Below are 27,310 nucleotides of genomic sequence, written 5' to 3' on the forward strand. Positions count from 1 at the left end.
CAAATTGGGTAATTAAGAGTGGAAAAATAGAGAGAGGAAACCATGCAGCCTGCACCAGCTGAGGTCAGGGAGACACCAGGAGCTCCCTGCATGCAAAAGTCCCAGATCCTAAGGCAGGTCATCTCCTTCATTGATCCAAAAACATCATAGCATCAGTCTCTGCCTAAGGCAGCTTCATGGTACCTCTACACCAAGCAGAACAAGGAACCCTGGAGCCACCAGAAAACTTACTCTGTAAATACACTCGTGGCTAGAGAAGCCTGGAGGAGGAAGCAGGAGGGATTTGCTTCTGAAATCAGGGATGTCCTGCATGGCAAGCCTGCTTGGAAGGGCTCTTCCAAGGAGAAGATCTCAAACGTCCCGTTCATTTTAAATCCCTGGTTGTGCTCTGAAAGAGAGCTTGTGGGACTGCACCAGTCAGTTACATTACCTATAGATGAAACACCTAAGGAGTACAGAGAATCAACCAACTGAAGCTGGCAGAGCATGGAGCAATGGGGTTGGGAGGAGATTAGCCCCTGAAAGCCTTTGTCATCTTTTGCTCTCAGCAAGAGTCTCAAAGCTAGGGCAGGAGAAAGCTGGGGCAGGAGAAACTCTGCAAACCACCTTCCTTCTTGGGTGCAATCTTGAGATGAGAGGCACCCCTGGGCCCGGCCAACCTGCCCGGCTGCCGTTGCCTGTGGTCAGGGGAGTGATGCCCATGCTGGGTCACCAACTTTTGGTTGCTGGTGTGAGACCTGGTCTCACACACCTTTACTGCTGGAAGCGGTCAGTAGCGTGTGAGACTGTGCTGCCAAGGGTGAGCGCTTGCTGCAGCCGTAGCTGATCACACCCCGACGCACAGTCCCAGGGGGGTAGCTGAAGGTGGCCAAGGGCTCCCAGGAGTTTTGGGTCCCACAAAAGGGCCATGGGCTCTTCTCCTCCCAGCTGGGCCCACGGACACACCTGCAAACCCAGCCCGGCTTTCCCAGCTGGTCCCTTTGGACTGCCAAACTGCTGCCCTCCCAGAAAGGGTTGCCAGCCTGGTTCCTCTAGAGGTGTTCACGGGTCGAGGGAGCGAGCCAGCTCGTGCAGCTGGGACACCCACATCCGCTCGAGGAGGTCTGCATGGAGACTTCGCCAGTGCCTGGGGCAGCACGACCCAGAGGTCTGGCTGCTGCATGGTGACAGTGAGGACCTGAGCTCTGTTTCTTCTTCTCGGCAGCCTGGGAAAGCCATTTCAGCTCGGCTTTCTATGTTTCCTTGGGCCGTGCTGTGGCAAGCACCCAGGACAGGGCTGGGAGCAGGAGAGCCGGGCGCCGCAGGGCCGTCACCCCGCGTGAGCGAGTGGGCGAGTGACACCGCTACCAACGACAAGACAGCTTTGCTCCTTAGCAGATGGCTGCCCCGGGGCCCTGGCAGGACCTGCATGTCCAACAGCCCGCGGTGCCGCGTGCGTAGTGACGGGGACACGACAAACCTGCCTTCCCGGTGGCCTGAGCTCAACGGCGGCCCAGCCGGCTGCAGCACGGGGGAGCCCAGCCGCCTTCCCCCGCCGCCACGGCGAGCCTGCAGCACCCGAGCTCAGCCCTTGCTCTTCCGCGAGAAGAGCTATATTTAGCATCAAACGTATGCATGAGCGCAGTCGCCGCTCTGAAGCACATGGCTTCCTTCTCGGCTCGCAGCCGGAGCCGGGAACGGCTGGGGATGCAGGCACCGGCGCGTCGGCTCTTGGAGGGGAGAGACCCCCCAGCCAGCGCCAGATTGGGGAGCTCCCCCCACCTCCTGGCCAGCTTTAAAGACCTGGCCGTCATCCCCGGGAAGTCAGAGACCCCCGTGCGTTTTGGAGACACCAGCACGGGACCTCTCCGAGGCCTGGGGAGAGGGGAAAGCCCTCACGGGGTGCAACGCCGGGACACAAGCTGGGTTGCAGGGCCGGGGAAAGTAGCACAGCCAAAGCCAGGGTGGGTTTGAGCAAACGCCACCCCCATCAGTGAGTCACATACCCCAGGGCTAATTTAAGCCCCCGGCTACTAATGATAGTCATATTATTCCCATCGATATTGCTGTTGGTTTGCCACGGTGATCCTCCTGGCAAGTCTCAGGAGTCACTCAAAATGCCCATCTTCACCCTCTGATGCTCAAGAAGCAACAGAGAACATCTGCTCTCGTTCCAGAGCAGCTCCAGGTGTTTTATTGTAGGGTCGCCCAAGAATGTCCCGAGTTTGTAAACACCGTGTGCTTGGACCCTCATTGAAACATCCCTGGTTCAGGGATGGTTTCAAGAGCTTGTAGGAGCAGAGGTGCAGGCAGCCGCAGCTGAAAGGCAAAGCGTGGGTTTTCGGTGCAGTGCCGCTCGCGGCTGTGGGGAGCAGCCTGCAGCCAGAAGGCACGTGGGGATGCTGGGCAGCACGCAGGGCTCTACTACTGCCCCAAACACTGCGCTCTGCGTGGGGAGTTTGTTTGTTTAGGAGACAGTATAAACACCAGGAAGGATCTTACAGACGTTGCAAACAAATCTTAATGGGCAGAGGGGAAGGACCGTTATTTTACAAATACTCCAAGCCCACAAGCCTGGAAGTGTCCTCAGATAACACCTAGGAAAGGGAGAGAAAACCTGCAGCTGAGCAGACGGCTGCCCCGCTCGCTCTGCGCAGGGGATCACAGGGGCCAGCGTGTCGGCCGAGCTGCAGAAGCCGACCTCAGCAAGGTCCGCTGAGGACAGCTTTTGCTCTTAGCGCGGACCTTCTTGGCTTTTTCCTTTAGACAAACATTGAATTTTTTTTCTGGGTTTCCAGAGAGCTGAAACGAGCACAGCTGGGGCTGGCTTCATTTTCTTAGGAATTTAGCAACAAGGCATCTGCTTGCCCGGTTTGTTGCCCGTCCCAGGCATCTTTGTTCGGACGTCGGCGCCTCTCCGCGTGTTCCCCAGCCGGTGCACGACGCTCGCCGTGCAGGATCGCCCTGGCGCCAGCGGAGGAAGTGCTGTCTATGGAGCTTGTTCAGGACTACCCAAAATAGCAGCTGCAGCATCCGATCATCTAATTTTTTGTTGATGATCTATAGTGCACCTAAAAGATAGCTCACGGGAACGGCTGAATACCAGAAAATCCTGTTGGTGTTAGAAGAGGCTGCGAAAGTGCTCGTAGGCACCACGGAGCGCCTTTCTCCCGTGGAGCGCCAGCTGGTCCCTGTCCCATTTTGCAGATGGGAAGACTGAGGCTGATACAGATACATGCGGAAACACGCTTGACGCAACAGCGTAGCTGTTTCTCAGGGTCAAAAAGAGAAGTCAAGTAGCTCAATGCTATTTTAGCACAGTTAGGCACTGGGGTAACCTGAAACATAGATGTCACTGAAAAAAAGAGAGGTGCTGTCGTGGAGGGTGGTAAGGTGGTTTTAAGTCAGGGGCTGCAGCTGGGTGAAGGGGCTGCACAGCCCTCCCGGTGCGGGGCTGCTTCTTCAGGCAGCTCTTGGCCGATGAGCTCCGAGCGCGTCCCCACGCATGTGGGCCGGATGGTGGGACAGGGGCGAGCAGGACAGGGAGGACGCGAGTGCTTTCAGAGGGCTTTAATGGGGCTTATTCCTACGCTGGTTTTCATTTTACCCCAGGCATCGGCGCCTTAGATTTCTTTTTATTCCAAACCGAGAGCCGCCAGAAGAGACGGAGCAGCGCGGCCGCCTGCAAAAGGGGAGGCCGGGCGCAGCGGAGCGGCGGTTCCCCCTTCCCGGGTCCCGGCCGCGCGGGGCCCGAGCGGGCGGCGGGGAGGGCGCGGGGCAGCACCGCCCGCAGAGGCGCGGCGCTCCGCAGGGCTCGCAGGGCTGCGCACCGGCCCCGCGGCCGCAGCGGGAGGCGCCGCCGCGGACTACATTTCCCAGCGCCGCCGCGGCCGGGGGGCGCGGGCGGCGGCGCGGAGCCCGCGGCGGGGCGGCGCGGCGCGGAGCCGGGCGAGGATGCGGGAGGCGCGGCGGCGCCGGCCCGCGGCTCTGCGCTGCGCCCCCGCCGCCGCCCTGCGCTGCGCCCCCGCCGCCCCCGCCGCCGCGTGAAGGGCGGCCGCGCCGCCGCCCGCCGCCACCATGAAGAAGCAGTTCAACCGCATGCGCCAGCTCGCCAACCAGACCGTGGGCAGGTAGGGACGGGCCGCCCCCCCGCGAGCCCCCCCCCCCCCCCCCGCGGCCCGGTGCCCCGCTGCACGCACCTGCCCGCGCCCTGCCCGCTCCTGCCCCTCCGCACCCTGCCTGCACCCTGCCTGCTGCTGCCCCCCTGCACCCTGCCTGCCCCCGCTCCCCGGCCCCCACCCTGCCTGCCCCCGCTGCCCCCCTGCTGCCCGCACCCTGCCTGCCTCTGCACCGCTGCCCCTGCCCCCACTGCCCCTGCCTTGGCTGCTCCCCTGCCCCCACCCTGCCTGCCCCCGCTGCCCCTGGCCAGGCTGCTGCCCACAGCCTGCCTGCACCCTGCCTGCTCCCCTACCTGTCCTCCTGCCCCCCTGCCTGCCCTACTGCCCCTGCCTGCACCCTGCCTGCCCCCCTGCCTGCCCTACTGCCCCTGCCTGCACCCTGCCTGCCCCCCTGCCTGTCCTCCTGCCCCTGCCCGCACCCTGCCCACACCCTGTCCTCCTGCCCCTGCCTGCCCCCTGCCTGCATCCCGGCCCTGCCCTCACAGCGACCCACCGGTGGGCAAAGGGGAGCCCCAGCTGCCTCCGCTCCCCCCAGCACCCTCAGGTGCTGCCGCCCCTCGCGAGCACCCAGCCGTGCAGGCGGGTCCCCCCGAGCCGAGGGGCTCCCGCAGGGGGCCGGGGCGCCCACCGTGCCGCGGGGGGGCCGCCGAGGAGCGCTGCGGCCTGGGAAGCTCGGGCGCGCGCCGGGCCCGCGGCCAGGACCGCGGTTTTGTTTGTTGTTGTTGTGTAATTCCAGCGCTTTGGCCATGGTTTGGGGGGGGGATTATTTCCCACCGCCCCTTCCCGACCGGAGCGGCGGCGGCCTGCGGCTTCGCGGCGCCCCATTGCCAGCAGCGCCGTCTCCGCGCGGCCGGCGAGGGATGCTCGGGGCGGCCCCCGGCGCGGCTGAGCTTCGCCATTGCTGCCCGAGCCGCCGGGCTGCCGCTCGCCCCCCTGGGCAGCTGGCGGCAGCCCCATTCCGCATATATATATTTATTTTTTTTTTTTTAAATACCCTTTCCCTTGCGATGGCTCTGCGGCTCCCACCGCGGCGTGGGGAAGAGGCTGCGTTCGTGAGCGACCGCGTGATTGCTCCTATTTATTTTTTTATTTTATTATTTTTGTTTTGCCTTGTATCCATGCCAGGCTTGCTTTGCTTTTAAAATGACCGGAGGAGCTTGTAAAATGCGCCCTGGGGAGAGGCGGAGGCCGGGAGCAGGCCCGAGGCCACGGTGATGGGCGGGCGGGCAGGCTCTGTGTTCCTGGCGCCCCGTGTGATGCTTGAGCCCGCAAAGCAGCCGAGAAATTGGGGGCCTCGGTTGCGTCCGACTGCGGAGCGCTTTGCCGCCGTCCTGATGCGCTCTGCGCCGGGCCGTGGGCTCTTGCACCCCTGAATTTAAGCCGTCGGGGTCGCGGCGTGACGTGCTGCCGTCTGCACTGCTCCTGCAAGCGCAGGTTTCCCCCGCTCCAATTTTTAGGGGCAACCTGGATCTTACTCCCCCTCGTTAGCGTTAGCGCCTGTCGCGGCGGTGGCGTTCCTTGTGGCACCGTTTTCCCGGCAGCTTTTGGAAAGAGAAGCAGGCGACGGAGGCTGTGGGAATCCGCGGTTGGCCGGTCCGGGAGGGTGCGGATGGGCTTCGGGAAAACACCTTCACCTGGCCGCGTCCGGGTGCGAGGGGGCTGCAGCGCGCGTCTCTGCGGGGCGAAGGGCAACCGAGAAGCTGCCGCGAAACGTTTTGCGGATGCTCTCTGCAAAGCGCCGGGCGCTGGGGCTGTTTCCTTTCTGCCGCCAGGATCTTACTGGGGTTTTGCACCCTCGGCAGGTGGACGAGCGAGTGCGGGGCTGTTCCCAGAGCAGAAGCAGCCCTGCAAATTTTCCAGAAATGTCTGAACGCAGATTTTTTATTTTGTGTTTTTCCAATCGGGAAGAAAATGGGCGCTCGCAGCCTCATGGAAAACAACGCTTTGAGGTGCCCAAATGGCCTGGCAGGCGATCAGCAACGTGCCACTGGGGTGTGTGGGCAGAGAAGGGGAGGGTTTTGCCAATTAGTGGGCTTTGGGGTTTAATTTTTCCACCCCGTGGTCCTTTCTGGGATACACGCTCCGCCTCGGGGCGGATGGAGCAGCCTGAATGCTTCATCCCCAAATTGTGCATAAATCCCGCGCTCGCGGGCCAGCTCGCAGGCGGGCTGTGGTCCCCGGCTCGACCTGGTTTTCATCGCCAGCGAGGGTCTCCCAAAACCCGCCCCATCCCCGAGCCACCGAGGGGAAGGAAGAGCTGGGAGCTGCTGCCATGGAGGAGCGGCGATGGCCAAGCTGGCTCGGGCCAAGGAGCCTTCGGCCTCGCGGGCCAGCGCCACCCTCCCGCCCTGGCGGTGCCTGGTGAGAGCGGGAGGAAGCAAAAAAGGCCGGAGAGGAGCACGGCTGTGCGAGGGATTTTGCCGGAGAGGGCGCTCCGCTTCGCTTGCACAGCTCGGCCCGTTTCCCTTCCTCACCTTTCATCTTCCTGGGGGGTCGGTGGGCAGACGCAGGCGCGCGGGAAGGGAACCCCTGGGCCGCCAGGCCGGGAGCATCTCTCCCGCAGCCCCCAGCGGGCGCCGAGCCCCGTGCCGGCCCCTCGCGCTGCAGGGCGGTTGCTGCGCTGGGCAGGGCCTGTGGCGAGTTGCTCAGGTCTCAGCCGCTCACCGGCGAGGCGGGGCCGCTCCCCTTCGAGGCTGCCGGGGCATTTCTTGTTGCGCGATATCCGCCGTCCTTGGCAGCTGAGTGATAGAGGAGCGCCGCGGCGTCCTTGGCCGGTTTTAGCGTGCCTCCCTCCCTCGGCGCTTGGCCCCGAGGCTATTTTTAGGCCGGAGGGAAATCGGTGCAAACCGACCCGTTTCCAGGCCCGTCCCGTACCCGAGCGCTGCGGTTCCCACCGGCCGGCGAGACGCGGTGCCCAGCTCGCCAGCGCCTGCCCTGCAGCCCCGCAGCTCCCGCGGGAGCTTATGGTGCAGAAAGGGTCTGGGGTGGTTTCAGGTCCTGTAACGACAGCAAAGGCGCTGGAAAGCGGAGCAGTTTAGGATCGCACAGGAGCGCGGCTGATCCCGATCGCGTTTTGCATTTTGCTGGCTCACGGTCAAATCCAAGGTGCGGCTGGTTTTTATAGCCGTTTCCCAGCACGCAGGCGTGGGAACCCGCCACGAAGGCCGCGCTGAGATAGGGCTGGTGTGCCGGCTCAGATCCAGGCTGGGCGCAGCTCCGCGGCCCCAAACCCGGCTCTGCCGGGCTGGGGGAGGCTGTCCGCGGTGCCGTGGATGGCGGAGGTTATCGCCTCGGTGCCTGCAGGAGGAGGAGGAGGAGAGGCCAGGGCCGCGCCGCTGAAGCTTGCAGCTTGCAAAGCGACAGCTGGGAAATGCAAAGCTCCGCGGGCTCGTTGCTCCCGTGGGCTCGCCGCTCCCGCAGGCTCGCGTCCACGCTGTTGGCGCGTGGCTCCGGGCGGTTCTGTGTGCAGGGTGCGGCGCGGGCAAGGCCCCGAACAGCCGTGGCCCTCCTTCCTTCGCACGCCCCGGCGCGGGTTCCTTCAAAGCCACCGAAGGGATTTGATCTTCCAGGTTCTGCCCAGAGCTGGTGGCACCGATGCTGGCAGCACCTCGCGTTGGGTGTTTGGAGCATTTTGGGAGTAGCGTTCGCTTTACCTGGGGGGCAGGTCGTCTTGGTGAGCACCTCTGTTGTGTCTGCACGCGTGGGGGGCTCCGTCCACCCCCAGCTCCCGCGCTGCTGCTGGGGCAGAGCTTTTCCTCGGGGAAGGAGAGGCCACGAGTGAGTCTCGGCTAGAAGCAAAGCAGCTTTTAGCAGTGATCTTCTGCTCTGGGGCTGAAGAAGGGACCGGCTCGCTTCCCGGCTCCCGGAGGCATGGGGAGGCCACGTGCTGCGGGGTGGCTGGTGGGGTGAGCGTGCATGGGGGAGGACATGCACGAGATGGACGTGCACAGGGGTGAGTGTGCCCGGGGATGCACATGCACAGGGATGAACGTGCACGGGGTGAGTGTGCACGAGGATGGATGTGCACAGGGGTGAGTGTGCACGAGGAGGCACGTGCCCGTGGATGGACATGCAAGGGGTGAGCGTGCCTGGGGATGCACGTGCACAGGCGTGAGTGTGCACAGGGATGGGCATGCACGAGGATGCACAAGCCTGGGGATGCACGTGCACAGGGGGGAGTGTGCACGAGGATGCACGTGCCCGTGGATGGACATGCACAGGGGTGAGCGTGCCCGGTAATGGACATGCACAGGGGTGAGCAGGCACAGAGGTGAACGTGCCCGGGGATGCACGTGCCTGGGGATGGACATGCCCAGGGAGGAGCATGCCCAAGGATGGGCATGCACAGGGGTGAGCATGCCCACGGATGCACATACCCGCAGATGGATGTGCACAGGGGTGAGTGCGCCGGGGGATGCGCGTGCCCGAGGATGCACATGCCCACAGAAGGACGTGCATGGCACAGGGAGGAGCAGCTCCTGCTGCCGCCCAGCGCTGGAGCCGCTGCTGTAGCAGGGCTGGGCTCAGCTGAAGCTGGAGCCGAGCGGGTGCCGAGGTGCCGCCCCAGGCGCTGGGGCCGGGCGGGCTCTGTGCTGGCGAAGCCTTCGCGCCCTGCTTTCTCTCAGGGCGAGCGTTCGCCACACGATGCAGCTGCAGGGTAGAAATCCGAATGTTGCATGCTGGCAACCGGAGCCGCGCTTGGGAAGCAGACAGCTTCCTGGAGCTACCAGGGTCAATGCGCAATTTTATGTTGGAAGATTATGTCGTATTTATTTGGAAATCAAATTAATTTGCTTGATTGGTGTTGATTTCTGCCGGCAGCAATTAGTTTTTGGAGAAGCGCACGCCAAATTGTGGCTGCCTCCCCCACTTGTTTGCGTTTAACGCTGCGTATTAATTGGCCCTTTTCTCCCAGATGTTTGCAGGGACACAAGCGTCTGGATGATGACCGAGGCTGACGGCTGCCCAGATCTGTACCGAGGGGTGGAGGGAAGGGGAGGAGCGTGCGTTCGTTTGCCGACGCGAAAGGATGGAGCGTTGAAAGCCCGTTATCCGTCTGCCTCTTCGAGGCACCCCCCACGGGATGCACGCCGGCGGGTCAGCAGCGGGCATCTCCCGCCATCCCTGCCGCGCGGGATGTCGTTTGCGGAGGCCGTGCTACCTGACTCTCCCTGAATAGGTTAAAAGGAGAAAAAAACAGATATTTGCTTAAAACCGATGCCCAGAAGAGATGCTTTGCTGCCTCGCTTCGCCCCTCGGCACGGGGACCGCCTTCGGGTCGCTCGTGCCGCCCCGGCTCCGGAGCACCCTTGGGTGCCCGGGGCACCAATGCTGCCCCCGCACCGGCGATGCTTTTATGGTAGGCATCAGCGTGATGAGTTTGCTCGTCGACCCATCTTAGGGAGCGCCTCCCACTCGGCCCCCCGCGGGCTTCCTGCCCACTCGGGGTCACTGGGACGGATGTTTGGGCTCAGGAGGCTGGTGCAAGCGGTATCGGGGACACGCCGCGGTTAAAGCTGCGCGGCTCTATGGGACCCCTGCTTCGGGCATCGGAGGCACTTGGTTTGTCACGAAGGCGCGTCCGCTTTCGGGCTGAGGCAGCGGCAGCGCGACGGATACGACGGGGTTTCTCGGGCGGCGTTAGCAACGCCGGGCTGCGATGCAATCCCGCAGTAATGGCAGGACAGCGTTATTTTTCCCTTATAATCTTTACATATAAAAGCACCATCTGGAGTGGGGTTTTTTTCCCCTCTGTGTTTTCCTGTGTGCTTGGAGGTGCAATTTAGTTTTTACGCTTCTGGGTATTTTCTTTTTAAGGCCGAAGCTGATGTAGAGAGCCGGCGTGCGGCCACGTCCGCTCCTGCGCCACCACCTTGCTTCGTCTCTGCCTTCATCCTCCTCATCCGGGAGGAAGAGCCGCTGTTCAGAAATAAGGTGTATAAGACATTCCTTTAAATCCTTTTTTTTTTTTTTCTAATTGATTTTTTTTCTTATTCCCTTCTTCAAACAAACCAACTTAAATTGGACGCTGTGATAACTTATATTCAGGCTGGAGTTAATGGAGTCAGTCACGTTATATAAAAGCAGCCTCTGAACGCAGCGTATTGAAGTTGCAATCGGCTGCGTAACCGCAGCTGGAGTTGCAGGCGTGCCGGGCGCTTCCTTTTTATTCCTGCTTTTCCAGCACTTTGCTTCAGTCACTAATTCTTGCAAAGCCAAGAAATCACCTTGGATGGTGGAAGAGCAAACGGAGCTCCTCGCTCGCTCTCTTCCCATGATTTAGGTGGGTTTTTTAAAAAAAGAGGTCTTGAAAGGATGGGGTATCCTCCTGGCTAGCGAAAACAGCGTCACTGCCTGCGAGGGCTCGTGCTGGTTTGCGGATAACTGGTTGCAAGCAGCGCAAATCGGCCTTGCCGGAGCAAACTGCCCAGCATGCAAATGCACAAAGTGATGAGCAGCACCGGGTCCGATTTTATCCACCAGGCCCCCGGGCTTGCTCACAGGGCCTGGATTCGCCATGCGGTCGGAGGCAGCGCCGAAAGGACCCGGATGCATGCCGGGCTGGAGGGAACGGCTCATCCTTTTTTGCAGAAGCTCCCGTTTTCCCCAGGAGCCCCGTTGACCCAAGCTGCTTGGCTTGAGGCATTGATTTTTCATAGCTTTTTTTTTTTTTCCTCTCAAATCCTGACTTAATTGGAATATGGGACGCCAACAACACAAAAATGTCCCTCTGGCTTTTTGTTGGCAGGCGCCAGTGCCGCTTGCTTGTCCCTGCGCTCGGAGTACGCCGCTCCGCAAAGCCGTCCCGGGGATTTTAATCATCTGCAGCCCCTTTCGCCGTCGGGCTGTCAGCTTCATTTCCTCCCCGGCTTTAAACGTGGCAGCAAAAGCTGAGAACAGCCCGAAGCGCCCTTCCCCCCCCCCCCCCCCCGAAATGATAAAAATAAATAATAAGAAAATGCTGAAATTCCCGCTGCTGGGGTTTTGCCCAGAGCTGAGGCGGAGGCCTGGGCTGGCGGCTGCCTTGTCGCTCACTGCTGCAGGAATTCTGCTTAAGTCTATCCGGGAGCAAAATCCCCTGGTGCCGACGTGCCCAATGCGATCGCGGGGGAAAGTGCGGTTTTGCACGTTTTATTATTATTATTTTTTTTTTACGGAGCCGCCCTCCTGCGCGATTCCCGTGCGTGCCGGAGAGGAAGGGCGAGAAGAGCCAGGCTGGCAGAGCCTGAGCACGAGCGTTTCTCGCCTTCCCAAACCAAATCAGTGGTTTGGAGCTTGGATTAGTGGGTTTAATGGAAATATTCACGCGAAAGGATGGGAGACTTCTAAGTACTGATCACACATGAAGCATCGCATGCCGGCAGGTGCAGTGGTCCATGCTGTGGATGCAAGTCCGCGGGCCGGCTGGCAGCTTCACTTTGAGGGGGTCCGAAACCCTCCCGGAAGACTAGGTTTGGGGGCAAAATGTGACTGCGATTAAGTAGGTTTTTGGATGAAAACGAGCAGAGAGGGGTTTTTTCCTCTTTTCTTCGGTGCATCGCGGGAGAGGTGATCCCACCAGGGCCATGGGCTGCCGGAGGGAGCAGGAAGCGGAGCACGTGCTGCTTTCCTCCACCTCTGGAAGCATCTTGCAAGAAGAGGGCTCCTGCATCGCTGCGGGACGTGGGAGGCACGATGGGTGGACGTGATGGGGCGGTGGCGTGCGGTAAACCTTACATGAGCTGTTGGCCCCGTCTTTGTTTCCCCGGCTCTCCCAGGATGCACTGGCCCAGGGATGCTTGCTGCTCCCCTGGACACTTCCCTCCCTGGGGTGTGCGGGCTTGCAACAACCCAAACAAACCCCTCCCCCCCCAAAACCCACGAACACTACGAGAGCGCCAGGTCACAGCACGGATCTGCTTCGGCTTCTTCAGGAGCAGTGCCCACCTCTACGTCACCTGTGTCCCTACGTTGCCTCCCCTTCCTCAGAGGGAAGAGCAACCGGCTCATCTAGGCACGTGCCTCACAGAGGGCAACCACCGAGGATGGGTGACCGAGCCGGAGACCCACCGTCTCCAACAGCATCCTGCTTCCTCCTCTTCCTCGGTGGGAAGGGAAGACGCTAGAAAAGGGTTCGTCGTTCAGCTGAAGGCGGGGAGCATCCTTGCAGTTTTGGAGGGTTTTTCCATTTCCTGCCATGCTGAAGACGGGGTGAGCTGTGTGGACATAGGTGACATAGGAGACACGGACCCGGCTCTGCTGTTTCCTGCTGAGCTCCCGCTGGTCCGGAGCTGCCGCAGCAGCGGCTTGGGGTTGCCGGCCCAAAAGTAGGGACCGTGAGCTAGAAGAAGCTCTCATGACCCAACCTAGCAAGGTGGGTCCCATGGCCACGTCGCTCCTGGAGGTGGTGATGGTCAGCCGAGGGGCTGCACATCAGTCCTGTGGCTTTCCCAGGCCGTTCTCCCATGTGCTTCTCCTTCTCCCTTTCCTCCTGCTGCCCGGTCCTCCTCCGGGGCTGGCGGGCATGTGGTCCTCGTTGCCCCACCACCAGCGAGAGGCAGCCGCGGGGCTGGCTCCTAGCCGCATTTTATTCTCCTCCCGCGTTGCCCGCCGGCGCTGCCGGTAAAACCGGCGGATGGCGCAAGCTCCGGAGCGGTAAGCAGTGATGCGGGCGGGCGCCGCGGGTTTGCACACCGCCGTAGAGACGCGTAGGGAGCAGCGGAGCCGGCCACTCGTGCAGACAGGGGCTGGACCCCAGTGGGGCGGTTCCTGGCGAGGGGGGCCGCGCTCGCGGCGGCGCCTTCGCCGAGCTGCCTCTCTCTTTCTTCCCTTGCAGGGCCGAGAAAACGGAAGTGTTGAGCGAAGACCTCCTGCAGGTAAAGCAACCCGCCAGCGGCACGGCACGGCCCCCAAATCCCCGCCAGCCCTCCCGGGCACCTGGGCCCCGCTTCCCGCAAGGAGGGTGGCACAAACTCGTGCAGAACAAGTGTGCCTCAAATCACGTGTTGCACTGATGGACGGCAACGGGCAAACTCGTGGTGGAGCCTGAGCCCCTCGGTTCGCGAGCTGCCAGGTCTTTGCCGCCCTCGCGGGCCGGTCCGGCATCGACAGCCAAATTCTGCTCGCGCGCAGCAACGCGGCACCGTCCTGGCTCACATCGGCTGCAGCGCCGGCGTCGGCAAGGGCGGGTTTGCCTTGGCGGTGTCGCCTGGGGGTTTCACGTCTTTTGAAGGGGCAGGTATCTCGCTGCCTCCTTTTTGGCTCCCCTGGATCCCGTCCAAAAGTAATACCCCATCCTTTCAACGCATGCACGTATGTATGTGTGCATATATAGATATAGAGATATATATGCATGCTTGTGCATACCCTCCTGTGCCTGCCCATCGCCTGTGGGTGCGGATGAAGGCTGTCGAAGCCACTGCGTTTTCTCGGGCGACCCCGTGGGCGCTGATGCCCACTCCCCTCCCGCCCAAGCACACGTCCTCCCCAAGGCTCGCGGCCGCAGTTCCCGGCGGATCACAGTCACCGGTGTCGCGCGGAGCATCCCGCCGCGGAGCGGCTTCTCGGGTTTAACCGAGTCAGAGGCAAAGGAGCTGCTTTGCAGACCCGGGCTCAGATATCCGCCGGGTCACGAGTCTTCCCGCAGGAGAGAAGGCTCCCGAGGAGCCCGCGGCAGGCTGGATCCGGCCCCGTGGCACCCGGGGTTGTGCGGGGAAGCGGGTGGCTGCCGGAGGGGTTCGCTCGAGCTGCCTCCGGGGCCCGGGGATGCAGTGGCAAAACCTTTCACCCTTATCCCGATGAAATCCTCCCGCTTAAAGCTTCCCGCGCTCGCGGAGGCGATGTGGTGAGGATTAATTGTTTGGCTGATGCGGGGGGGGAGACGAAAAACCCGGCAGGCTGCTCCGCGGAGGTGGGCTGCCCACTGAGCCGGGGCCGGCTGCGTCCGCAGGTGGAGAAGCGCCTGGAGCTGGTGAAGCAGGTCTCGCACAGCACACACAAGAAGCTGACGGCATGTCTGCAGGGGCAGCAGGGCGTCGATGCCGACAAGCGCTCGGTAAGGGCGACGCGCTGGCCCGGCAGCGAGGGCGCAGAATACCACCAACACCCTTGGTTTTCCCTTTAATGGGTGCAAAGGTGCAGGCACCCGCGTGAGGGCACTGGGCAGAGCGAGCGTTGCGTAAAAAGGCACCCAGGCGCCCGCGGTTGCAGAGTTTCGGCTCGCGAGGGGCACGCGGCGGTGCGCGGGGTCCGCCGGGTGGAAGTGCCTCGCGTAAAGCGAGCGCGGGGGCCCGCCGGGCGCCGCTTGCCTTGCAGAAGAAGCTGCCCCTGACGACGCTGGCGCAGTGCCTGACGGAGGGCTCGGCCGTGCTGGGCGACGACTGCCTGCTGGGGTAAGGCGGCCCCCTCCCCTCCGGCGGCACGGCGCGGTGGACGCCCGCCCACCGCCGCCCTCCCTCCCTGTGCGCGGCAGGAGGATGCTGCGGCTGTGCGGCGAGGCGGAGGACCGGCTGGCCCAGGAGCTCATCCACTTCGAGCTGCAGGTGGAGCGCGACGTCATTGAGCCGCTCTTCGTGCTCGCCGAGGTGGGTGGCGCCGCGCGGGGGGGCCCGCTTGGGCAATGCCCCTTCCTCGCCCTACCTGCGGCCTCCGCCGCCCTCGCTTTCCTATTCCCGAAATGGGTTCTCGGGCTCTGAGTACGTGAGGGGGTTGTTCAGGGGTTTTTGTGTTTTTTTTTATTTTTTGGTTTTGGGGGGGGGGTTGTGTTTTTTGTGTTTTTTTGTTTTGGGGGTTTTTTATTCTTTTTGGGGTTTTTTTGTTTTTTTGTGTTTGTGTTTGTTTTTGTGTTTTTTCAGGGGGTTGTGTTTTGTGGTTTTTTGTGGTTTTTTGTGGTTTGGGGGTTTTTTTTGTGTTTTCTTTTTTTGTGGTTTTGTGGTTTGGGGTTTTTTGTGTTTTTGGGGGGGTGTTTTTTGGTTTTGGGGTTTTTTTTACTTTTTTTGGTTTAGGGGGGATTTGCTTTTTGTTTTTTGGGGAGGTTTTGGGAGGTTGGGGGTTTTTTTTGTTTTGGGGGGTTTTGAGGTTTTTGGGGGTTTTTTGGTTTTTGGTTTTGTGTGTTTTTGGGGGTTTTTGGTTCTGTGTGTTTTGGGGGGTTTTGGTGTTTTTGGTTTTGGGGTTTTTTTGGTTTGGGGGTTTTTGTTTTGCCCCTTTTGCCTCCGGCTGCTTTGTGGTTTTGCCGCCCGGGAAGCCCTTCGCCAGCTCGCGCTGCTGTCCCGGGCGCCTCAGGGTTCCTGCGCGGCGGCAGCGTTTCTCCTCGGCGTGCGGGGGGCGGGGGGGGGTTTAGCACCTCGTGGGCCGAGAAGCGGAGCGGGAAGGAGCTCTGCTGGCGGTGGAACCACGTTTCTATTTCAGCGAGGAGCCGCATCCTCATCCGACCTGCTTACGCCAGCGCCACATTTCTGAGTGCCTCGGGCTTAACGTACAGCCGTGATTTAGCCCGGCGCTGCCCTGCCGCGGCAGAGGTCCCGAGGCGACATCGCCAGGGCGGGCAGAGGTTCGCCCCTCTCAGGCGCCCGGCTCCGTTTTCCCTCGTGTTCCCGCAGGTGGAAATCCCGAATATCCAAAAGCAGCGGAAGCACTTGGCAAAGCTGGTCCTGGACATGGACTCCTCGAGGACGAGGTAGGAGGCTCCGGCAGAGCGGGCTGTGCCGGGTGGGTGTATTTGCCAGCAAACAGAGCTGCTCCTGGCTTTAAAAAAAATTAGAAAAAAAACATGCAGATTCCCCTTCTTCTGCGCTTTCCAGGGAAGAAAAAAAAGAGCTTTTTCCCTGGCACAAAACTTTATATTTTTCCCCTGTTTTCTCCATGTCGGCCAATTCTTTACGCAGTGCTAAAAAGCCGGATGAGCCAGCCGCCGTAGAGCATCGCTCAGGTGCAGCGGCTCACCGGGGGCCTCCGTTTTTTCCCCCTCTGTCTGACAAAAAAAAACCCTGAGGGGGAGAGAGGCTCGCACGAGGGCCTGATCCTGCCGCCTCCGTCCGCAGGTGGCAGCAGTCCGCCAAGTCGTCGGCTTCGTCCAGCAACCTGCCACCGTCGGGGGCCAAAGCGGATGCTCTCAGGGAGGAGATGGAGGAGGCGGCGAACAGAGTGGAGATTTGCAGGGTACCGGGCGCCCTCTCCCCTCCCGCGGCAGCGGGGCCCCCCCAGGCAGCGCGGGGCCTCGGGTGCCCCTCTTTGCAACTCGGAGCAAACACCTTCCTCCTCCTCACTACCTGAAAAGGCGATAAATTGCTGCCCGCCCTGCCAAGCTGCTTTGCACCCGGGGCAAGCGTGCTGCTTAGCTTGCACGCAAGCCGCTTGCGCACAGAGAGCGCGGGAGGGAGGCGGAAAGCGGGCAAGGGCTGGCTTTAGCGTGCAGCAGCACCGTCGAGCCCTCGGGGACACGAAGCCTTTCCCCCGGCAAGCGAGTGCCCTCAGCGGGCCCGGGCGGGCGCTGCTCGCTCACGCTGTGCTCCCCGCAGGACCAGCTCTCAGCCGACATGTACAGCTTCGTGGCCAAAGAGATAGACTATGCAAACTACTTCCAAACGGTGAGTGGTGCCGGGCCGGCTCCGTCCACCCTGCCCCAGGCACGAGGCCCAGCCGCGGCCCCCGAGCTCCAGCCGTTCGCACCAAACCTGCCCTGTGTCTTTTTTTCCCCCCCCAGTTAATCGAAGTGCAAGCCGAGTACCACAGGAAATCGCTCGCGCTGCTGCAGAACGTGCTGCCGCAGATAAAAGCCCAGCAGGGTAAGTGCGCGGGGTTTGCCCCCCACTCCTGCCTGCAAAGCCCGGCCCTTGGGGGCGATTGCATGCCCGGTGCAAGCACCGCCTTGAAAAGCCGCCCGGTCGAGGCGCCCGCAGGCCATGGCAGGTTAGCCGCAGGAGGCGTGCGTCCTCATCCCGTCTCCGGGAGCCCAAGAGCATCTCCGTGCCCGAAGGAAAACCGGGAAGTCGATGCAGAGCGATGCACGCAGCAGAGCGATGCATGCAACAGAGCGATGCACGCAGCAGAGCAATGCTTTTGTACTAGATGCTGCTGCCACTAAAATTGGGCAGGAAGCAATTTTTTTTTTTTTAGAGATTCTTTGGGGTTTTTTGGGGTTAAAGGCCAGGGAAAAATAATGCAGACGTTTGCAAATGGCTGCTCCCCTGGAAAGCGTTGCTCAGACCCCTTGAAACATCCTGCACGACGACTGGAAAATGCTTCGCTTGGGTTTGATGTTTAAAGAGTCCTGCTTTCCGAGTCGCACAGGACGGAAACGCAGGGCCATGGTGTTTCAGCAACATCTAAGCAGTGTTTTGCTGATGAAAATTTGTGCATCGAGACATTGGCAAAGTCAAGCCTTCGGAGCAGCCGGCTTGTTTGGTCAAATCCATGCTCTTCCTGCAAAACCTCCCTGGCGAGAGGCTCTCCCCCACCCTAGCAGCACTCCAGCCCCTGTTTTGAGAATTTGCAGCCCCTGCTTGGAGCATTGGAGAATTTGCAGTTTGCAAATAACCCTCCGAGAGTGCCAGACTGGAGGAAATCTCTGGGACATGTCCCATGCGGCCCCTGCAAGGGCTCCCTCCGTCCCGGCTTTTCCCCTTTGCTGGCAGCACCCTCAGCCCTGGGGCTGGCTCGTCTCCTGGGCATTTTCCTCTGCGGGGAGGTTTTCGGGGGGGGGGTGTTGCAGCGGGAGCTGCGCGGGGGATTTAGGGCCGCTGGCCAGCGGGTTTTCACGCCGACTGCGAAAGCCAGGCTGGCGAAGCGGTTCTGACACCAAGTGGATGGTGTGCGCGGGGCTGGGACACTCACAGCACGGGTGGTGGGTGCCGGGAAATGGGGTGCGTGAGGTCGTGGGATGAGACCCCCCGGGGGTGTCCCGGGAGCGGGAGCAGAAAGCGGAGGCAGCCCCGTGCTGGGGTGCCCGCTCAGACACCAGGTGCTCTGACTGTCCCCTTCGCATCGCAGAGGCTTGGATCGAGAAACCCTCCTTCGGGAAGCCGCTGGAGGAGCACCTGGCCGTCAGCGGGCGGGAGATCGCCTTCCCCGTCGAGGCGTGCGTGACCATGCTGCTCGAGTGCGGCATGCAGGAGGAGGTGAGGCCCTGGGGCCGTGCCGGCGCTGCACCCGCGTTGCACTGGCGCTGCACCTGCTTTGCACCAGGGTTTTGCAGCTCTTGCGCCAGCTTGAGCCTCCCTGCTGTCCTTGGAGAGCACAAGGCACTGTGGGGAGTCTCCTGCAGCCCTGGGTTTGTTTTTTTCCGGCTGCCCAGCGCGGCACCCTTGGGTGCATGCTCCCCGGGGCCAACAGCCTGCTGTGTCTCCCACACAGGGTCTCTTCCGCGTAGCTCCCTCCGCCTCGAAGCTGAAGAAGCTCAAGGCTGCCCTGGATTGCTGCGTCGTGGATGTGCAGGAGTATTCGGCAGACCCGCATGCCATTGCAGGTAAAGATCTCCCATCGGGACAACTTATTGGTTTGCACGATACCCCTCGCAGGCCTGAACGTGCAAGCGCCATGCCAGCCCTACTGGGCTGCTTCCCCGTTGCCAGGAAAGCCCAGCCCATCTTAATCCAGCTGGAAATTTTCCAGTGAAATTTGTATCGTGCTGGAAAACGTTGGCAAACGGGAAGCAAAGCGCGTCGCAGTCACTCATGGGTTTTGACACGGCGGCGCCAAGAGCAGCCCCAGCAAGGTGCCCCCGTGGTGGCACCCAAAGCAGAGGACCCGATCCCTGGCCCGGAGGCAGGGAGGCTGCGGGAGCCGTTAGCAAGAGCCTGGGCTCTCCTGCCCCATTCATTTTGGATTTGGGGGACAGAAGGGTCTGAGAAGGAAAGGCTTATCCGACTGTTAATGGCTGCGAGTGATTTGGTTCTGGCAATAGGGTGTGCGGAGCTGCTGCCCTGGAGAACATGAGCTGAGTGGTGCTTTTAATGGGGAGGATCCAGCACGTGCTGGATTTTCCTTGTAGTGATGGGCGTGGGAAGGAAAGTCATGTTTTTTAACATCAAAGTTAGCATGTATGAGGAACAACGGTAGATGCAGAAAAATCATATGGCTGAGCTGTAGTGGAAATAGGGCCCCCTCCAATCCGTCGTGCGCCAGGAAATGAAAAAAAGGGCTTTTCTTCGATGCCGAGTTGCGGGTGCCTGAGCCCCATGAAGCGCCCGTGCCCTTCGGTCTCCCCTGGGAGAGCTGGCAAGTTTTTGCGCTGCTCTTATTTTTGTCCTCAACTGCAGCGCATTTTAGGTGAGGAAGGAGAACGTGGGTTTAATCGTAACGGTGCCCTGAGCTGGGAGTCTTGGCGGGAGAGGGGCCGAAGCCGGCCGTCTGGGGCGTTTTGCCACCATGGAGAGCGATGTCCTGGGGAATGTCCCGGGCAAAAATGAGAGCCAGAGCACCGGCGAGCAGCTGACGGAGGTGACAACAAGAGAGGAGATGAGGGGAGGAACGAAAGGGCATCGACACTGGTGGAAATGACGTGGTCACTGCGGATTACACAGTGTTGTGCCAGCTCTGGGCCACAGCGGGTGACTGGGGGTGTGATGCCCACTTTGGGGGTGACACCGGGCAGAGCGGGAGCAAGGCGTGAAGCTGTGCGGTCTGGCTCCCCCTCCCCTCGTCTCCCCTTGCACCCTAGGAGCATTGAAGTCCTACCTGCGGGAGCTGCCGGAGCCCCTCATGACTTTTGAGCTCTACGACGAGTGGATCCAGGCCTCCAAGTGAGCGTCGGGCGTGACGAGAGGGGTGCCAGCGGCGGGGTTCACCCCCGCTCCGGCGGGCGAGGAGTTTGGGCTGTGGGGCAGGAGATGGGTGGGATGAAGCTTGGCTAGGGAGGAGAAGGTGTCTTCTCCTCCTGCTTCTTGGAAGCGGTCCCAGCAGTGCCTGACTATCGGTCCGTCCACGTCCCCCATCGCACTGCCGCACTTGCACTTGGGAGACCTTCATGCTCTGCATCGAGATGGGGCTCGTTTGGGTTCAAAACCCAAAGAGGGACATCTCCTCCCTCCATATGGATGGAGGGATCGGAAAAGCCGGCAGTGGCTTGGTGGCGAGCTGGCTGCGGCACTGAGCCTGTCGCCTGCCTCCTTCCCAGCATGCAGGAGCAGGACAAGAGGCTGCAGGCCCTCTGGAACGCCTGTGAGAAGCTGCCCAAGGCCAACTACAACAACATCAGGTGAGGCATCCCCTTCCCGTCATCCTCGGTGGAGCTGGGCCCCTTGGAAACTCGCGGGACGCGACGGGACCAGCGCCGAGCCCCCCGTCGCGGGTGGTGATGGAGCCCAGGCTGGCCGGCAGGGAGGTCCCTCTTTGGGCCATCTGCAAGGAGCCCGTCATCAGCGCGTGTCGGCGCTCTCTTTCCAGATACCTGATCAAGTTCCTCGCGAGGCTGACCGAGTACCAGGACATAAACAAAATGACGCCGAGCAACGTGGCCATCGTGCTGGGTCCCAACCTGCTGTGGCCGCAGGCAGAAGGGTAACGGCCGCCAGTGCCCGGTGTGGGGGCTCGCGCGGGGCCGCCTCTTGCCTTCTCCCGGCGGTCTCTAAGGGGCCGAGACAGTGGCCATTGTGGGGCAGGAGCAAGCTGCACTTGGCAGGTCCCTGTGGGGTTTTGCAGGGAGGGAGGCAGCCGATTTTGGGAGTGCTGAGCACCCGCAGCGCCTGTCATCATTGCCAGCAGCAGGGGCTGCTCGGCAGCCTTAGAAAGCTGTGTTTTAGTATCAGGTTTGCTTTAAAACCTCTCCGTAAATGCCCTGGTTGCCCTAACACTGTGGGAGCATAAGGTCCTTCAAGCATCATTTGTGGATAGTTTTCAGCTGCAGGAGGTGGACGAGGCTCCTCGGGAGGCATCGTGCGTGGGGGAGGCCTGACACACTTGGTAGCTCCTTCCGGGCCGGCAGAGAGCTGCGGTGGGGACGAGGGCGGCCAGGGCAGGACGCCACGCTGGCAGCGGGCTCGAGATGTCAGAGGGCAGCGGCATCACCCGTGCTGAGCCGCTGCCTGCTGCGTTGCAGGAACATCACGGAGATGATGACGACGGTCTCCCTGCAGATCGTGGGCATCATCGAGCCCCTCATCCAGCATGCCGACTGGTTCTTCCCCGGAGGTAAGCCGGGCCCGGCGTCCCAAGTCCTGTTTCAGCCGGCAGCGCTGGCATGGGGCTGCCGCAGCTGGACGCTGTCGCTCTGCGGGCTTGGGGGGGACTCAGTGCCCACAGAGCTGGGCACGCTGCATGGCAGAGGCCTGACGAAACTGGCCACCGGGGATGTATGGCTGCTCCGTGGCTTGCTCCTGAGCGTCTCAGCCACGCGGATGCCCCCAGGAGCAGCCCCCACCCCTAACGATGCCCCCTCGTCTCCCCCCTTCGCCCTCTTGCTTTCCCACCCAGACATCGAGTTCAACGTGACCGGCAACTACGGCAGCCCCATGCACGTCAACCACAACGCCAACTACAGCTCCATGCCCTCCCCGGACATGGACCACGCCGACCGCAAGCAGCACGACCAGTCCCGGCGGCCCCTCAGCGTGGCCACGGACAACATGATGCTGGAGTTTTACAAGAAGGATGGGTAGGGCCTTCCCTCTCCCTGCTGGGGCTCAGGTCACGGCTGCCCGGGAGGTGGGCAGGGGCAGCCATCTCGGTGTGGCTCCGGCGTCCTGACAGGGCCGGAAGGGGACGGGCAGAGGGGAGAGGCGACTGCAGTACGGGGAGAAGAGCTGCCGCCGTTCGCCTCTGGGGTGATGGGAATTAGCATCCCGGGGCGTCCTGCAAATGGGGGTCCCCAAGTGCTGCCTCTGTAGGTGGCCCTGAGCCCGTCCTCGCTGGCTGCCTTCCCCGAGCCGGGGTTGCCCAGCTGCTCTGCCCCGTCCGTTATCGACGCGAAAGCCACCTCGGGGACAAGGCCGGTTGGGAGAGTTGCAGGCAGTTGGGAAGCGAGCGCTGCCCCGAAGCCCAGCGGGGAGGCAGGGCGCGAGGAGGGGCGACGGCCCGGTCGGGAGGGCTTCCCCACGCCCCCGTTAGGGCACCCGGGCGGGAGGAGATGCCGCCGGCATCCGCGCGGGCACCTCCGCTCCGAGCACCGCCGTCCCGCTCCCTGGGAAAGCACTCGCGGCTCCTCGCCCGAGCACAGCCGCTCGGCGCCCGCGGGCAGCTCGCTGTCCTTTCCCGCTAATCGCTGTCTGCTTCCGCCCACGCAGCCTTCGGAAGATCCAAAGGTACAGCACGCCGCGCCGCGCCGCCGGCAGCCCCTCCCGGGCCCCACGCGCGAGCGAGCCCGTGCCGCTGCCGCGCTGTTTGCCACAGATGCCAGGGGAGGGGGCCGGAGCAGCGGCCGAGGGGCTAACGTGGGGGGCGAGGGGGTGACTCTCCTGGGGGAAGCAGTTTCCGCAGCGCCCTGGCCGGCACCGATCCCGTCGGGGCCACCGGGGGCCATCGCCGGGTGGCAGAGGGGAGAGGGCGCTCTGCCGTGCCCGGCCGGCACGCGGGGTGGTGAGGGCTCCTCTCTGTGTGTCCTCCCCGCCAGCATGGGCGTCAGGGTGATGGACACCTCGTGGGTGGCACGCCGAGGCACCTCGGCGGCTCGCAAAGCCTCCTCCGCGCCGCCGGCCGCGCAGCCCCCCGCGCCGCCGGCCGAGCTCGCCGCAGCGCCGCCGTCGCCCGTTCCCGAGCAGTCGCTCGACAGCCCGGCCGCTGCCTCCCCTCCTCCGAGCGGCTTCGGCTTCCCGCCGCCGGCCGAGCGCACCAGGTAAGCCTGGGCAGCGGGGCGAGCCACCGCCATGCCCCCCCACCCCGCCACGTGAATCCGGTGGCAGGAACCTGGGGGGAGCCGCAGGGCTCGGGGAGGCCTTGGGGGGCCGCCGGCAAAGGCATCAGGGCCAGCCACGGGCCGCGGGTGTGAGGGAGGAGCGAGGGCCGAGGGTCCCGCTCTTAGCTGCTTGGGCTCTTCCCTCCCCCGGGGGCCACTCTCGCCTCCCCTGGGGGTTTCCTCCCTCTGCCAACGCTTCCACACCCCCCTTTTTTAAAAAACATTTATTATTTTGTTTTATTTCGTCCTGTTTCGTTTCTTCCTGTGGTGTTCTTGGACGTTTTGCAGCACGGATGAGGTGGCGCCTGCTTGGGCGGATTGCTGTCGCTACTACCCTTGCCCCGAGGAGGGCCGGGCCCCCCCTTACCCCGGCTCCCGGCACCCTCCCCGGCCCCCGCCCGGGGCTCAGCCCGCTGCCCGCCATGGCGGCCCCCCGCCGCCGTACCCCTGGGCGGCCCGCGGCCAGGGCCTGCCTCCCCCACCCTCCTCTTCCTCCTCCTTTCCCCCGCCGCAGCTGGGTGCCCTGGCCCCCCCCATGCTGCATGCCCCCTTGGCTAACAGCTACCCCCTCTACATCAAGCCCCCGCTTGTCTTAACCCACCCTGGCCCCCCCGGCCCCCTAACCTCCGCCTCTGCCCCCCGGGGCAGCTGCTCGTGCGCCAGGGACCCAGGAGCCGGGCGCCCTAGGTAAATACCCACACGCGGCACCTGGGGGGGGGGGGTATCCCCCAGCCAGAGGGGCCCTGGGCACCGCAGGGCTCCATGGCCTGGCGGGGGGGAACACGGGACGCCTGGCCGCTCACTCGGGAGCGCGGTGAGCAGCGGGGGCAGCCGCACGGCCAGGGCCTCACGGCTGCTTCCCCCTCTTCTTCCTCCTGCTTCTCCCCCACCCCCCCAGTACTTTAAAAACCAAGGAGCTTTCGCCCGTGTCCGGGCCGCAGAAGGGCGTCGGGCAGCAGGCAGCCGGCCCCCCCACGCCGCCGGCCCCGGAGCAGAGCCCGCAGGCACCGCGCAAAGGTAGGTGCCGCCGGGGAGGGCGCCGGGCTGGCGGCGGGCCGGGCCGGTTGGCGAAGCTCGTGGTGGCCCCGGTCCCCGCGGGGGCTGCCGGCGCCCCGAGCCTCCCTGCCAGGCATCTCTGTGCCCTTGCCTCCGCAGCGTCCAAGAAGCTGGCGCCCATCGCGCCCAGGGCGCTCTGCGGGCAGCCGGGCGGCGCGTCGGAGCCGTCCGCGGGCCAGCCGTCCCCCGTCAGCCTGTCTCCCACCCCACCGAGCACCCCTTCACCCTATGGACTCGCTTACCCTCAAGGCTACTGCCTGGCCTCAGGTCAGCTGTCCCCAGCCGCCGCACCTTCCCTGCCTTCTCCTCCTCCTCCCCTGCCGAGCACCTTAACCAAATCTCGACCCACCCCCAAGCCGCGGCAGAGGCCCACGCTGCCACCGCCACAGCCTCCCACGGCCACCTTGTCCGCCTCTAGCCCGCAGCCCGCGGAGCACAGCCTGCTCGACGGCGCGGCCCCCGGCGAGAGCATGTCCACAGGTAACCGGGCCACCGGGGCCGGGGGGTGCCGCCGTCACCCGGCTCGGCCTGCCGGGAGGCCCCGCTCGGCCGCCAGGGCAAGGATGGTGCGGCCGCGCGGGGCCAAGCTGAGGCCTCGGTGGTGCCAGTGCTTGGGCCGTGGGGGGGGGGAACGCGGCACTCGGGCCCGCAGCCGCCAGCTCCCGTGAGGCCTCTCACTCAGGCCTCTGCCCTCCCGGCACCATTCGGGGAGCCCCGGGGCCCCTCTCGGCTCCCTGCGGTGGCTTTACCTGTTTGAGGGACACCCAGTCACCGGAGACCCCCGGCTCCGGGGCTTCCCCTGAGCCCCTCTCGCGACGGGGCCCGCCACGACGGCGGAGACCCCAGCGCCATCCCCGCTCAGGGCATCCGCGCCGTGTTCATGCCTCCTCCGTTGCCGTTTGTTTCTTTTTTTGTTCTTTTCCCCCTTTTTTCTTTCTTGCTCCCAATCCTATTGTTGTGTCCTTGCAGCTGTGTGAGGAGGCAATGTTGGATAGGTGTGAGGGGGATTTTCAGGGTAAGCGCCGTAATTCCCCGCCGTCGCCGGCACCCAAAAGCTAACCCCCGGCCGCCGCGCCGCGTCCCTCGCTAACGCCCCGCACCACCGCATGGCTCCCCCGCGCCGCCCCCACCGCTAGCCAGCTTGTTCCCACTCGCTTCCCGGAGCCGCTGGCTCGGCCGCGGCCCCTTCCGGCTGCGGAGCCAAGGAAGCGGAAAGCTGCCCCGGCTGCGGCTCGGAGCTGCCCCCCTCTCCCCCCACCGTGAAAACGCCCGCTGCCCTGGTGCGTTTTCGGAAGGGATGTCATGACAGTGCCGCTCCGGGCGCTGAGCTGAGGCTGGCGAGCTGGCGGCCATGCGGAGAAGGCCCTGGTGGCAGCGCGGGGCCGGCAGGGCACCAGGCATTTGGCAGAAGCGCATCCCCACGCCGTCTCCCCGATGCTGGGATGGAGCTGGGCTTTTATCCGTGTTGTTCCTGGTCCGAGGACAGACCAGGGCGGGTCCCAAGCGGTGGGCTTGGTGGTGACCCTCTGTCCCGGCCTGCCAGCAGAGCCGGTGCTGGGCTTTGCTGGGGCTCGCCACGCTGCTTCGATGCCCCGGGACGCCGCTGCCCCTTGCTGCGGCCCAGCGGAGCCGGCAGAAGGGATTTTCCACCTGGGTGGGTTGCTCTGCTCCTGGCAGAGGATGGCGACGACCCTTCTGGCTTGGGCCGGCGGTTCACAGGCACCGGCTCTCCCCCGGCAGCTCAGGTTGCAGCAGGGGACAAAAAAGCTTTGCGGCGCAAATGACATCCCTGTTCCTGGCATTGACCCGCGAGCAAGGCATTTTACTGCTACTGGAAAGCCGTGCCTCCCCCAGCTCCTTCTTTTCACCCCCATCATGTGCAAACCCCCCGCCTCCACCGTGGCGCCACGAGCAGCCCCTAACTCTGCCTCTCTGTGCCCACCTTCAGGTCTGGTCCATTTTGATATCCCTTCCATCCACGTAGAGATCGATGCCGCGCTGCGCCGGGACCCGCTGGAGCCACCGCAGAGACTTTCAGGAGCAGGGAAGGTCGATCCGCAGGAGGAGGAATCAGAAAGCACAGCCCTATGACACGGTGTCCCCGTCCCCGTCCCCGTCCCGCCCCAGCAGCCCCGCGGGCGCCCGGGGGGCTAGGCAGGGCCACAGGGCAGCCCCCCGCGGCGGCGGGCACCGCGCGGGTGCAGGCTTTATGGTTTCTTTTGGTTTCGCCTTATCCGGACTTTGCCTTTTTGACTCGGTGCCTCGTTGTCCCCCCCACGCTGCCCTCGCAGGCTTCCTGCGCTCCTGGGCCCCGCGACCCCACGGCAGCTCTGCTGCTGATGCCCCGAGTTGCCTTTGGTGCAGGGCCGCGGGGCTGGAGTGTTCCCGCGGGCTGGGGCTGCGGAGGTGTTCGCCGCCCACGTTTCCCTCCGTGCTTCCAAAGTCTGGCATTTCCCAGCCCGTCTGCTAGAATGGGCGCTGCAGGGTGGCCCTGCGGGGCCATCCAGCCCTGCCGGGACACGGGAAAGCGGCGCCGTTTGCAAATGTCGTGCCAGAGCGTTGCTTTGGGCTTTCTTTTCTTTGCTCGTCCTTTCCCTTCCTACCCCTCCGCTTGGGCGCTCACTGGTTTGGCTGAGCAGGGACGTCACTGCGGCTCGGCAGCGCCCGGTGCGATTGTACCCTCGCGGCCAGGCATGAGAGGGGCTGGGATCTGAATAGCAATAACCTGCGTGCGGCCCGGGCCGTGCTCGCGCGCCGGGGGCACCGCTCCCCGCCGTCGTTTCCCTGGGGGGCTGCCGAGCCGGGGCGCCCGCGGCCGAGGGTACGGCCCCGCTCCCGGCGCCCTCCGGCCCCTCGTTCCCTGTCCTTGTGGGGTGGTGGCGTGGAGCAGAGGCTTGGTTGTGCATGCAAAGACAAAGTAACCTTTTATCCTTTTCAAAGAGATGAGATTATATATATATATATCTGTCAGCGTAGATATATATATATTATATATTTGTATATATAAAAATATATATATATATTTGTTTTATTTGAGCCATTCCATCGGATCTGGTGTACAAATGTACAATGTAAATTGAAATGCTTAGCGTTCCCGGCCCTCCCGGACCCCACATCCAGCCTGCGTGTGTTACAGAGCCAGGAAAACCTCTCTCCCCGCGGTGTCTGCAAGTTAGGACGTTAGAGCTTCTGCACAGGTCATGATGTGACTCATCACCCAACCTGTATGAGGGGAGGACGGGCAAGGGGGAGGGCAGAATCACCTGAAATAAATGTGCAAATTGCTGTCGAAAGC

General features: G+C 63.1%; 1 protein-coding gene across 8 annotated transcripts; it reads left to right on the top strand.

The window, feature by feature from the left end:
- Nucleotides 1–3,953: 3,953 nt before the first annotated feature.
- On the top strand, nucleotides 3,954–27,310 carry ARHGAP44 (Rho GTPase activating protein 44). 8 transcript variants are annotated; one of them, XR_010392128.1, is made up of 24 exons: nucleotides 3,957–4,109; nucleotides 12,973–13,012; nucleotides 14,086–14,190; nucleotides 14,451–14,527; nucleotides 14,608–14,719; nucleotides 15,734–15,810; nucleotides 16,175–16,292; nucleotides 16,652–16,720; nucleotides 16,837–16,918; nucleotides 18,123–18,250; nucleotides 18,486–18,597; nucleotides 19,792–19,873; nucleotides 20,248–20,328; nucleotides 20,517–20,630; nucleotides 21,169–21,260; nucleotides 21,543–21,723; nucleotides 22,352–22,369; nucleotides 22,678–22,899; nucleotides 23,248–23,646; nucleotides 23,858–23,976; nucleotides 24,115–24,282; nucleotides 24,372–24,495; nucleotides 24,985–25,030; nucleotides 25,964–26,053. XR_010392128.1 is itself a non-coding variant. In XM_064522471.1 (23 exons), exons 1-22 carry the CDS (start codon nucleotides 4,057–4,059, stop codon nucleotides 24,990–24,992), a joined length of 2,670 nt encoding a protein of 889 aa, XP_064378541.1. In that variant the 5' UTR covers nucleotides 3,955–4,056; the 3' UTR covers nucleotides 24,993–25,030; nucleotides 25,964–26,053. The 8 variants fall into 8 exon arrangements, 6 of the variants coding, with proteins under 6 accessions (XP_064378539.1, XP_064378541.1, XP_064378538.1 ...); XM_064522471.1 differs by having other exon boundaries at nucleotides 3,955–4,109; nucleotides 24,115–24,495; XR_010392127.1 differs by lacking the exon at nucleotides 24,985–25,030 and having other exon boundaries at nucleotides 25,964–26,095.

This window comes from Dromaius novaehollandiae, chromosome 18, assembly GCF_036370855.1.
Source record: "Dromaius novaehollandiae isolate bDroNov1 chromosome 18, bDroNov1.hap1, whole genome shotgun sequence".
Lineage (NCBI taxonomy): Eukaryota > Metazoa > Chordata > Aves > Casuariiformes > Dromaiidae > Dromaius > Dromaius novaehollandiae.